The sequence below is a fragment of the Molothrus aeneus genome, chromosome 13 (assembly GCF_037042795.1).
Source record: "Molothrus aeneus isolate 106 chromosome 13, BPBGC_Maene_1.0, whole genome shotgun sequence".
Taxonomy (NCBI): domain Eukaryota; kingdom Metazoa; phylum Chordata; class Aves; order Passeriformes; family Icteridae; genus Molothrus; species Molothrus aeneus.
The window spans coordinates 5,656,297-5,669,530 of NC_089658.1; the positions used below are offsets into that span (position 1 = coordinate 5,656,297).

At 38.2% G+C, this 13,234-nt stretch overlaps 1 protein-coding gene across 6 annotated transcripts in view; it reads right to left on the reverse strand.

The window, feature by feature from the left end:
* TJP1 (tight junction protein 1) overlaps window positions 1-13,234 on the reverse strand; it is a 158,937-nt gene that overhangs the window by 18,750 nt on the left and 126,953 nt on the right. For all 6 annotated transcript variants that reach the window (XM_066559202.1, XM_066559200.1, XM_066559199.1 and 3 more), the window contains 9 exons: window positions 7,924-8,060; window positions 5,395-5,500; window positions 4,431-4,581; window positions 3,799-3,907; window positions 2,940-3,159; window positions 2,390-2,574; window positions 2,161-2,256; window positions 1,659-1,741; window positions 428-638 (listed from right to left, as the gene is read on the reverse strand). In XM_066559202.1, coding sequence (XP_066415299.1) covers window positions 428-638; window positions 1,659-1,741; window positions 2,161-2,256; window positions 2,390-2,574; window positions 2,940-3,159; window positions 3,799-3,907; window positions 4,431-4,581; window positions 5,395-5,500; window positions 7,924-8,060 — 1,298 coding nt within the window. The remainder of the gene's footprint in view (window positions 1-427; window positions 639-1,658; window positions 1,742-2,160; window positions 2,257-2,389; window positions 2,575-2,939; window positions 3,160-3,798; window positions 3,908-4,430; window positions 4,582-5,394; window positions 5,501-7,923; window positions 8,061-13,234) is intronic.

Sequence of the window (13,234 nt, forward strand, 5' to 3'; positions counted from 1 at the left end):
AACAGTAATGTAAACTAATATCCAAAGAAACCTTAAGGTCTGATGTGGTTTGGGATGTTTTATCCCACAGGAAATGCTGAATTAACAGTAGCTTAGAATAAAGAGAGGCTTGAGTTTAGCCACACTAAAACAATAATGTTACATCATTTTCCTATTTATTCAAGTTTTGATTTTGGCTGATGATCCTGCAAAGCCACAAGATCTATTAGAAATGTCATTCTGATGTTTCAGATTGCTTTACATTTGAGCAGTCATGTGCAAATGAGGCACACACCAATAAACTACTGGTTATTGAATGGCTAAGCCTGAGCAAGTCTGTCACTGCTTGACCTGCTCCATTTGCAGAAAGTTCTGGAGGTAGAAGCTTCTCTCATCTTGCCTCCTCTTTCCTCTCAGAATTTCTAATCCAGTCTGTCTAATTACTTACTTGTGAAGAGGTGGTGATTATTTTTGCGGAGCTTGTGAGCTCTTTCATACAGCTTCCTGGCACTTTTTCGGGATTCTGGGCACAACCTCATCCTCATGGTCTTTACTCCCTGCTTAGAGTCAGGATTTAGGAACACTACAATTGGATACCACTGCGCATAATTCAGCCGGTCCACTGCATTGGGGGTGACATCTAACAAAGCATGTTTGTCCTGCAGTGACAAGAGGGACAGAGGCAAGAAAGTGAATCATTTATGTCCTAGATGAATTTTAACATACTCCACAAACTGATTTTGTATTGCCTTCAGAGAATTCATTGTTTCAAAGTATTGATTTAAATCCTTCTTCTATTTGAACTAACAAAATAATAAAAACCAAATCAATTCCAATACAATCCTAAATAGGCATATACATTTTGAACTGCAGGACCACTGCATAACTCTAGGATTTTTTACATTTAATTATATTTTTTTAAATCGCCTCAAAGGAAGCAGACACTGAAATAAAAAGAAGCCGTTTCCTATCAGCATTCTGTAAACAGGAAAAAAACAAAGACTGAAACAGAAGATATAGTCCCATTACACATTTCTATCTTCCTTTTTACAAAAAAATATCACTGTGAGTGCAGAACTTGGCCAGCTTTCATTCAATGCAATCAGGCACACAGCATGAAGCATGCTGACTTTGCTGCTATTATAGCTTTTTTCCCTCTCATATTTCAGCATCTGAAAATCTTCCAGTTTTTTTTAAAGTAAGGAAATGAATAGGTGAGCCTCATATAATGCACTAATGGTATAGGTTTTAAGGATATTAAGGAAGAGAGATGGAAGAACCTTTTCTTAGTCCTCACACTTAGATAATAATTATGTCAAGTGATGAATTTGTACACTGGGGTGGGGCAAAATGAACAACTTCATAAATAAAGTAACCATTTCTAGCTATAATGTCACACCATGGCTTTAAATGAAAGAGGAAACAGCCTAAAAGAGCCTTAATGGAGAGAGGACAACAGCCTCTGGAACAAAGCCTAGAAGCACATCCAGGCTGCAGTTATTAATACAGAGAAGAAGGGTGATAGGTTTTTTCTTATTAACCAACAGAGAGATGAGAAATTTATTTTTAAAGCAAACACAGTAAGTTACCATTCTACATTTTAAACACCCAACACTTTACTTCATGCTATCAGTTTTACTTTTCTTGTATTAAAAGTCCAGTGACAATAGAAGACTTACTCTATCAATTATCTGCTTTATAGTGTGGAGACGAATAATGCCAGAACTGCGTTGGTCAGTACCAGCATCTCTTGGTTCACTTTCTGGTAAAGAGGACACAGTAAAAACCTACTGTAAGTTTACAACATATTCTACATTCCCTTATTAAGATAAAACAAACCATTTCATAGCTCAAGCTGTCAATTCAGCTTGAAGACACTTCTGATTACATATCATACATGAAAGTCTACCCACCATTATGGCCATAAAAATCACATCTTTACAAAAGCACTTAAAAATAGGATGAGATACAGAATTCAAATGAAATTTGAGGTGGCTATAAATAGAACTAATATGTCTTAAGAGAATTATTAGCAGCAATGTAGTAGAAGAACTTACATTTATTCTGTTCCTTTACATTGTCAATGTCTTGTTAAATACATTAACTGAAGTAATAATGTAGAAACAATCTACCCAAAGAAAGCTATTTCCTCACTGCACAAAAACCTGATCTCACACCTACTTGCAATTTGGAAGATATCTGGTTCTTCTCTAGCAAGTTTCTCCCGTGCAACATCAGCTATTGGACCAAAAATGGTCACAGGTCTGAGAAACCCAGCTAGAATTGAAGGAAAAAAGAGAAGTCAAGATATATTGATTGCTTAAACCAAATACAAGATACATTTACCCAAACTGGCTTTTCCAAACCAAACCACACAAAGCTGTACTGTGCAGTAAGAGTAAAGCCATACCTTCCCGAAGAACAACTCTTTCATAGGCAGGAAACTTGGTCTGAACAGGTTGGGCAGAGAGATCCTCTCTGCTTTTCCGGAGATTTCTTTTTGAGCTCCGCAAGCCTCGGAATCTCCAAAAGTCTGCTCGGTCTCCTCCTGCTGTCTTTGGAAGCGTATACTGTACACTAGCCAGCTGCTCAGCTCTAAGGTGACAACAAATCCCAGTTACCAAGAAGCCAGCTTCTGAAGTAATGCCTGACTAGCAAGCTCACACTCTCAAAAAAACCACTGCCACTGCTTGTTGTATTATGAACTACAAGACAACTACTGAGCCTGGTATCACATTTCTAAAACTTATTATATCCTTGTATTATCTCTTGTATTGAAAAGAAGGTTTATTCAAGTCAAAAGCAAATCCACAGATATTTTACTTCAGTATGTTTTACACTGTTTCTTACTGAACCAATTCTATAAACTTGTGTCCTGCAAGAAGTCCAGTCATTCATGGTACAGATGCCATTTAAAGCTGTGGGTTTGAAACAGTAATTTAACTATTGCAGGATCGTACCTGTTTTTGTTAGGTATGATACCTCTTTCCACTTCCTTATGATTCTTCCCAATTCGAATGGCCAGCCATGAACCCAGTTTGCCATTGTACAGAGTGTCGACCACCCGGAACACTTCACCTTTATTGAAACTTAGTCCATAAGGGGATTCCTTCTCATATTCAAAATGAGTTCTGATATAGAAAGAATCCCCTACATCAGACTCAACAATGCGACGATAAACTGAAAGAAGGAAATCATAACATCAAGTGTTATATAAGTTCAAGTGATGTTAGAATGCTCACAAGAATTACACAAAGCAATGCCTCACCTTAATTCTCCTTGTTCTAAATGTGCATTACTTCAAGAAGCCTTAATGTCTCAGAGCTGCTCTATTTTAAGCACCACAACTATTTATAGTAAACTCTACTAACATCAATTCAACTTTTATAGTCAAGAATTTGATCAAAGTGCAAGCTTACTTCATTTGCCCTGGAAGGAATTCATCTTGAGAGAAGAAGTTTGTATGTACAAACACATCAGCATAACCACTCATTTTCAATGGCATAATCACACTGACTCTTCTACTTCCTCCAAGGATAATGCCAAGACATTACTTAGGTGTAGGGGTTATTCTGAAGAGGCATTTTTGCTTTGGGATTTTGTTTGTTTGTTTAGGGGTGTGGGTGTGTGTATACTGGCACCATACCAGTCTCCACTCCATTTGCAGTGGCCACCTATCCTGAAGGCAAAAGGACTCAATAGTCTAAGGAGCCAATTTCCTGCAGGCCAGCAGTTAGTTATTGTTCACCAGAGTTTTTAATGCTGTTCTAAGCAGTCTACTACATCATTTCCATGGTAATGGAATATACAAATATTTACCATCTTTTTTCTTCTGTGCCAAAATGGTGACCTCTTCGCCTTTAGGAAGATCAAGCAAAAAAAGGACAGCTTCTTCTCTGATGATATTTGTGAAGTCTACATTATTTACCTGGTATCAATGAAGCAATCAGTTTGAATTAGCATATGAAATTATTACAGAGATTTAATTAATACAACAGAAAATCTGAATCTATTCCTATGATATTTTCTTACTCAATTTCATACATACCAAATGCACATATCTCAGGATGCCTCTTGTACCTCTAAAGAGTCCCACTTTATTTCTCAGTAAAAGCACAGCTTCCAGGAAAATAGGTAGCTGTTCATTTAATGCTCATTATGGAGCACCTATATATACATCAGTAGCCCACAGAGCACTCTGACAACTTAAGTCACTCAGCATGAAATCAAACAACTTGATAAACTGAATTAGTCCACAAAATTTAATATCAAAAACTTACTAACCTTCCTAGCAACAGTACAGTAAAAAGAGATTTTGCTCCTAGTAAATAATCTAATAAAAACATACAGAAAAGAAAGTGTATGAACCACGAAGGCAAAATATTCAATCCTACAGAAGGAAAACAGAGTTTGGTACAACAAAACATTTGTAACGTTAAGTTCTGACATACCCTGAGAATCTGGTCCCCTTCCTCTAAGCCTTCTTTTGCTGCAGGGCTGTCTTCCAGAACACCAGCTACAAATATGCCAACGTCATTGCCACCTGCTAGTCGCAAGCCCACACTATCTCCTTTTCTGAATTTTACCAGTTTCATGCTTGGCCTAGAAATTTAGAAAATATTCCACTTACTGTTGTAATAGCCCAAAATATCCTGGTAAATTTGAAACATGCAAAGAAGTAATCTGCTTGTTAGTCAATTAGTGGATATTTTGCTATACATACCATTAACTGCTCATCAACTGCAGCATTACAACATGCTCAATAGCAGCACTCCAAAAACCCACCTGCATGTACATGTTTAGTATGGTTTGTCTGTCTTACACTCAGTGTTTATGTGAGACACTGACACTCTCTTCCAAAAACATTCTTCCTTTTAAAGAGCTCTGCTGGCATACAGATCTATTTTGGCTCTGAAGAGATCAAGATGAATTTGAGGTCAAATCAAACTAGAATCTATTCCCAAGTACACTAATGCCCATAAAGGAGATCCCAGCTGAAGCAGACTTATTTCCATGCTGGGACATTGCACATTCTGCAGTAACCTTTATTCACTGCTCTCCAATTACTATGAAAGGTAAAGAATATACTACAGTAACTTTGCTCTCTTTGGAGATAGGGACAGGAAAGGAGGAGTGAGAAACAAACCCAGGACATCCTTTTCACTTGTTGACTATTTTAAGGGCTAATTTCCATAGAAATGAATAGACTTTACAATGGTAAATAACACAGTGTAAATGCCTACCAGGCTCAGAAATAGATCTCATGTCTTCAATCCTATTATTTGTGAACAGAAGGGTCAGGACAGAATAGTGGACATGATATGAGAGCACAGAGAGAGGTTACTGACTACCCTGGATAAAAGTTTGGTTTGCTAAGAAGCAGGCAGGTTCAAAGAGAGTTCAGAGATACGTTACCGAAGCATTCCATCTTCATGGGTTGAATTGGGTAAAGGACCATCAGATGGACTGACTGGTAAATCCACATCTGGCTGACCTCCTTGTGCATACACTGGCTTTGGTTCTATGAAAATACCAGAGATTCCCAATGTCCATTTGGTCATTTAAAGATGAAAATGTGAAGTTTAACTTAGTTAATGACTTAATGACTTCTTCATTAGCCTTCCCTCTGCCCCACTTAGAAGTAAAATACTAGAAAACTCACAGCAGAAGACACTCATATCATGCAGTGTGATTACTGGCCTAACAACTGCTTCAGTAAATATTCCCAAACTTCCTCTGCACTTCATTAGGTATTCTGAACACTTCAAAAGGATGAGAACTAGAAGGCTTCATGCTCCCAAGACCACTTTCAATCCTTCTGTTTCTAACCTTAATTTTTCTGACCTAACATCTTCATTTTCCTTTAGTTCTCTTCACTCAAGAATTCAACTTTTGAAATGAAAATGCCTTAAAACCTCAATCTACTCTACATGCCTGAGGTCCAGCTGGTGGATCCTTAGAGCTATGCACTTACTATGGCTTTGCTGCAGAGCTTCTCTGGAGTTCCTGTGAGGAAACTGCCACTGCAGGCTTCCCTCAGCAACGAGCACTAGCAGGGGCTCTTCTCTGATAAAGGCCTGGCTGTGTTACAAGGATTTATAGGCGCATTTTTGCACTCAGGAAAAGATTTGATTTCAAACAAGTCTGACTTTGAACTAGTCTAATATTCCTGATCTTAACAAGAACTTCACCACCTTCCTTTCAAATCACTGAACAGACTAGTTTGAAATTGGGAATTTCAAGCAACAATGGGGTAATTATGCCTGTTTCTAATGTGACTCTGGTCCTTCCCATACAGTAACACAGTATTTTCCTTTAAGTCTCTAATGAACCTTTCCTAGGCAGAGCCTCTGATGATCCCTCCCAACAAATACTTTCCTCCCACCCTTCTTTGACACAATCAAGTATGACAGTGATCTTGTCCTTGCCCCCAGTCTAAGCAGCAAACCATCACAGATTCTGCCAACCATTTCTCTAACATCTTCATTACAGGCTTGGAAGGCTCCTCATTTCCCCAGAGCTTTTGCGAGGCTGTTAATGGATTATGTCCTTTGCTACACTTTTGTATCTTAGTTTCTCTTGTGCAAGTGAATTTTATCTGCAGACATTAATTTAAATATTAGCTTTATGTACTGGCCTACAACTCCTCCCACCCAAACTAAGTATTTCCATGCGCCTCTTTCCATTCATGCAAGAACAGAACATTTCTCCTTCCCCACCAACCTACAAAAACCCAAACTATTTATCACTGGTTTGCTAGCCCCTCAGACCAATTATCAGTACATTATTTTGGATTAAGAACCATCTTAAGGGCTGCCTATCTGGCTGGATTGGTATTATGCCAATTATTAATCTTCAGTATCTTACAGAATTGCAGAATTCATCTTTCTAATCTCACTACCACATCCTTTTCCATCTTGGCAAATATAAATTACTTCATTTGCCTCTCTTCATAACACTACTGTAAAAGGTCACCTCTTATGGCCATCTTTTTCATAATGGCTGCTGTATCAGAAAACTTACTGTCCTTATTTTCAAGATCTTTCAGAGTCTATCAACATCAGACCCCTTCCAGTTCTTCACTAATCTACTGACTACTACATGCAGAAGTGTCACTGCTCATCCCTTAGGTCCTCAAGTATTTTCAAGCTTGAATGTGCTTTCTCTCATTGCACCCAGCCTTTCAGTAATAGCTCCCTCTAAACCATCTGCACAGCTCCTTTCTCCACTTGTAATTTCACTGAAGTGCCTCATTCTGTAAACAAAAATCTTCTAAGTACCAGCCCGCCCGGAACAGTGTCCTGTATCATCTTTTGTTTTGTTTGTTTTGTTTTTTTTTTCCTTTCTTACACCATCTGGCTTTTATCTGCTGCCATTTAGCTTATCCTTTCCTTTTGGGAAAAAGGAAAGAGATTTTGGTCTGGTTTGATTAGCTGTACTGCATTTGTTAACCTGCCTTCTTTGTCCTTGACAGAAGTTAAGTGCTATATGAACAAAGCATTTTGACATGTTCTGAGTTGTATCTTGGGAACAGGAGCTCTAAACTGGCTTAAATACATCGTTGTTATAAATATAATCTGCTACAGTAACCCATAAGAACACATTTACTGCTGAACACTCAGAAAAGAAATGACAGATTTTAACCTTGTCTGAGAAATCAGTACAAAACTCCTTACAACCATCACTTATAACTATAACCTTAAACACTGAAATCTGACCCCTATATAATGACAGAACCCACAATGTGGGTTTTCAGGACCAAAACTCTTAGGATATAAATGAGATTATGGTTACAAAGACTGTTTGTAGCCAGAAATAAAAATAATTAGGACTTGGTCTGTTTTAAGACTTGAAAGTCATTCCACAAACATGCAAGAGCATTAGGTCTTCACTGGTCATCCACTCTCAACAACACAAATAATTAAAATATTTTAATGGTTTTACCTGGAAGTGGCGGAGTTTGCTTTTCAGTTCTTTCAACTGTCACCTCTTCCACAGCTTTAGAAATATCATCTGCATTCTTTACAGGTGTAGAGACAGCTCCTGGTTTAGTTATTCTCTCATCTTCTCTGCTTCGATGACTACATTAGAAAAAAAGATTCCACTCTGCATACAGAACTGCTTCTATGATCTTTAGTCTACTAAGACTAGAGAATAAATACTTTCATCCATCAGGTTGAGGGTAAGGGATCACCATTACTATTTAGGAAGGTTTTGTTCTCAGACTATCACATTATTAACAGTTGTTACCATTTCTAAATCTTTGTTTTGTCCCTAATAGCACGTTAACAAAGGACTTCCCCTAGTTATGGCAGTTAAGAGAGCAGTAGCACATGGGACACAGACTCTAAAGCTTCAAGCTCTCTGCTTCAAGCACACAGGTCACACACACGTGCTGTATATTGATAAATATATCAAGAATTGAGAAGCAAAGGGAAGAAAGTAAGAAAATCCATTACAATAGTCTTTTCCTCACCCCTTCCTAGAGAAATAATGGATTTTTAGGCTTAATTCTTGGGCTTTGCTGTGACCAAGCTAATTTACCTGCTCCCTTCTGTGTCAGCTGCCCTGAAGCACAAGTGCTGGTGTGGCACCTTTTATCCTTGCAAAGCCCTGCCAAGGTCCATGTAAATATGTTCCTCATTTCTCATCTCCTCAGAGGATAAAGCCTTCAATTTACAGCTATGACAAGAGGGGAGTGCTTCTCATCCACACATTTTAGTCAGAAGACAATTTGTTGCTTCTTATGCATTTCTTACACACACTTGGAGAACAAACTGAAGGAATTTAGGACAAGCTATCTTGTTTTTAAATGATAAAAGCAAGGAAAATTCTACAGAATGTAATTTCTCTTCCTTGAGTTCAAAAGATCAGGTATTCTTGTATTGTTGTACTGAGCTACAGCTACCAGCTGTACTACAGCAGAACCGAACATGTGCTGCATGTTGAAATGTTAACCACTACACTGCTAGCTGATGAACACTAAATAATTTAATAGGGTTGGAGCAGATGAATATTAATAATGAGCTAGAAAAATAAAGTGTCCTTCCTGGGACTTGGCAAATAAGCAAGGATTTAAAGGATATTTGAAATAAGACAGACACAAATAGCAGCCTTTCATATAATACCAGACTAACTTGCCAAGAAGTGGGGGAAAAGGTATTTTCTCAAGAATAACAATGGCTTGGTCAGCAGGTGCAAACCCATCTGCTCTCATAAAGGAGAGGTCTCTACTGGAGGGAAAAAAGAGGGAAGCTCTGCACTACTAACAGCTAGATGGTGCTACTGGGCAATAATGAGCGTCCCTGCCCATAAAGCACAAATGGATCAAATCCCCAAACAGAGTTAAGACTGTTAAGATCCCCATCAGAAATAATGCTGCAAGAGTCAGAAATATGACTTCAGAAAACAGATCCCAGCAAGTCTGCTCATCCAAGACATGCAGTAGAGAATAAAAGAGATTACAAAAATTGAAACACAAGTAGAATGTGCTTTCCTGAAGCAAAATGAAGTCTAAAATATGAGAAACAATGCTTAGCTATTCAGCCAAGACATACTACAACTTCTCAGTGCATTCCTCTGCCAGTTTTAAAACCATGTGCCTGAAGGCAGCTAAACAGAATAGAGGAAAGTACTCCAATCTCCACAACAAACTGTGAAGAGAAGCACTCCTGCATTATAAACAACCATCTTGTTCTAAGTCATTGATAAAAACAAGCACAGTAGCTTATTTAAAATCCCTATTCCTGCCTCTTTTTCTCCAGATAGAGTCCCTTTTGGAGGCTCCCACAGTTGATTAAAAGGATGCTAAAACCCCTATGTCTAACAAAATTAAAAGTAAGCATTTATCCTTCTACTTCATTCCCAAACATTACTGATAGAGATTTTCTTATTCCTCTTTTGGATTTCCAGTTTAGGTGCATAAGCTAGAATGTACCAGACTAAAACATGACTGGACTGCTCATTCCCTTGAAAATATTTAAATAGCTAAATATATGTATCTGTTTTTAATAAACTATTTAATAAAATAGTTTATTAAAACCAGATACATATATTTAGCTATTTAAATGCATGCTAAGTGTCCTAGAAACAAAAAAGTTCTGTAATGTTGTAAGCTGCAACTAATTCCACTCCCCAAAGATTTCTGGATAACGAGCACTAGTTAATCAGACACTACAGTAAATTTCCCCCTGAGCCCTCTCTACCTGTTTCTAAGCATCTCCTAACATTTGAAAGGAGCATTACTCTAAAGTAACAATAGCTGCTTCTTTGCTTTAAAAATAAGGCAAAAAAAATACTATAGTTACTACACAAAGACAAAATTCATCTTACATTTCCCCTACACAGTCCAAAGCCAGTGTAATTTGATGCTGCTTTGATTCCTGTACACATCAAGAGAATACAAATGTGGAAGCTCTCAAGAACAGTAACTAAAATACAAGCACTGAGGGCACAGCACAAAATAGGTGAGTATCTGAAGCCACAGGCTCCTGGACTGCTGCAATGGGTGCAGGCAAATACACCCTGCCAGCTCAAAAGCCTGCAAAGGTCAGGTCTAGTCTACCTAAGACATGAAATTTTAAATGGACAAAAGTTGACAGAACAAAAAGGAAACATCAGAAAAGCAGGGGAGGAGATTTTTTTCCTTGATTTTGCTTAAACTTTCCAGTAAGCCCTGAATATTACACATTCCAAGCCGATACAGGAAACAACTTGATGCCACCACTGGTTCCAGGTGAGGGAAATTTGTTAAAAACTGACAGCTGCACTTCCCAAGAGACAGAAGTGTTGTTCCCTGTATGCACTGTGACACTATTGTTTAACATCTGTGCTGTTTCAGGGCCCCCTTTACCTCACTTCCTCTCCCTGACATTTTTTCAAAGTGTGCTTACCAGAAACATTTTAAAATTACACAATACAATCAGCTACATGTTAGTGCTATTACTGCAGAACAAGAGATGATCTGCAACACACAATGTTTGTCTCTACAGAAAATTATGGAAAATATGAACTTGCAGGCTCTTCCCAAATGTCATTTTAGCACATCTCAAACTCTTTAGCATAAGAAGAGTAAGAGCAAAGTAGCATCTTCCTGAAGACATTCAAAATAGGGCTGATTTTTACCTTAAATTCTAGTTCTTCAGCTTGTTTTGAAAATGGACAGAACAACCGACCTCTCACCCTACATATAAATTGACAAGAGTATTACAGAAGTCAGCTTCGTCCTTCCACAAATAATGATCATCTCTACAGTGATTTCTTCAAGCTACCAAATCCTTCTTGCTAAGGATGAAGTGTTAAACATATCAGAGGATGTTTTTGCTATTCCATTATCTAGGTGAGGAAGTCAGCATAGGAGACAGAGTTCCCAAGCAGGAATTCTTTCAGTTAGTAAAGGGCAGCCCAGAGATACGACCTGGGAAGTTTGGCAGCACCTGGCTTTAAATGTCAGTCTTTGGGATGGGTCACACCAAAAGCTTGCCCAGCTCAACAGCTGCTTAGTGCCAGCAGTAAGACCAGGTAGCTAAGAAGGGATATGTGATACTTGTCCTGAGGGAGTCTCCAGCTTAGCTGCAGGGACCTCTTTTGCTCATTCTAACTTTCTAAGTAGAACTCTTCATAGATTTTACAAATCAATATTAGCCCTTTCTGTTAGTAAATAAAGCAAAATGTTTTAGAATTTGAGTTTTTAAAAGACTGTTCAAGAGACATTTGTGAACTTTCTTTAGACTTAAGAAAACTAAAGCACTATTTGATGCTTGACAGAATGATCCAACAGCAATTGTTCTGGAAACCCTGTATCCAGGAACATTGCAAGCAGCCTGATGTACAATACCAGTGAGGAATACTGAAAGGTGGACAACACTGAAGACCCTGCCAGACCCCAAAGCAACACTGAGGCAGATCTGTTAGCAGATTTCTGTACTCTGGTCCAAACCAAGAAATGTCAGTCTGTACTCAAGGACTAAGGACTAAGAGGATTCCCCTGGAACTTCCCTCCTCATTAACATACAAACACTTGGCAGAACAGTGGCTAAATAAAGACTCATTATCTTCAATACATTTTTAACATCCTCCTTAAGCTTAGTTGGAAGACTTTTTGCACATTTCTTCCTCAGCCCTTTCTCAAGCCTTTTTCTTCCTCCAGATTTTCCAGCAAATTCAGAAAAGAATAAGTAGTTAACAACTAATTTGATCTTACAGTAGATTTAAATTTGCACAAACAACCATTTCAAAGAGAAGTTGCTCTCAACATGTTTTTCCTTACATGGCTCAGGGCCCAGATTTTCTGATCTTGAAAGGGACATGTTGCAAAGGAAGTCAAGCCATGCCAAAGCAGCTCTTGCTCTTACAGAAGATGTAACGGATGCATTCAGAGCTGAGATAACTTCAAAGTTCCCTCTCGGGGAAGGTTTGACTCTTGCACAGTTTCCTACAGGGAAGAAGTGACCATCTACCTAAGCCACTGCAATAGGACAGGAAAGCACTAACACTAGGCTAAGGCAGCCATAGTTCTAACAGGTTTTTATTTTTGCTCCTCCCTCCACAAGCCCTATCAGGCTGCACTAGAAATGCATGTCAAGACATACAGTTTGGAAATATGACAGAGATCTCACAACCTTCACAATCAAAGCCCTGCTCTGGGACCCTGCTTTTAAGTGTTTTAATGAATGTGGTTCCTACTTGAATACAAGCCTTCATGCCTTGTGGTCCCTCTGAACAATGCACACGTAAGAGAAGCGAAAATGTCTGTAACCCATAACCCCAAGCAGGTGTACATGCAGGTACAATCTCTCTTGCTGTTGTATTGATCTTTAAAAGACTCTAAAAGCCTTGAAGGTATGTTATTTTCCCCTTGGGCAAACCAATTTTATTAAAAAGCAATCAGGCATATCTTTAATGAAATGGCCAGCTGCAATTTGGTTTTTCAGAGTTTTTGAACAGCATCTAAAAATATTCAGATAGACGCTCTGAATTTGAGATTTGTAAAGATCAATTCTAATTTCTGCTCCATCTTATTATGAGCAGTCAAAAAAGAAACTTTTCTCATTCAAATATTTAATAGAATTTGAAATTCAACACTGAAACGCTATTTCAGTAAATTAGAACGTCTATTTCCAAACTGTGGAAATGCAAAACTGGGCAGATTTGTTATTCAGGACTAAAGTTTCATATTTCAGGATAAAAAACTCCAAACCATACAGTACATTACTTCTCTCTGAATTCATATCAAATTAGACTTATGTACTAAATA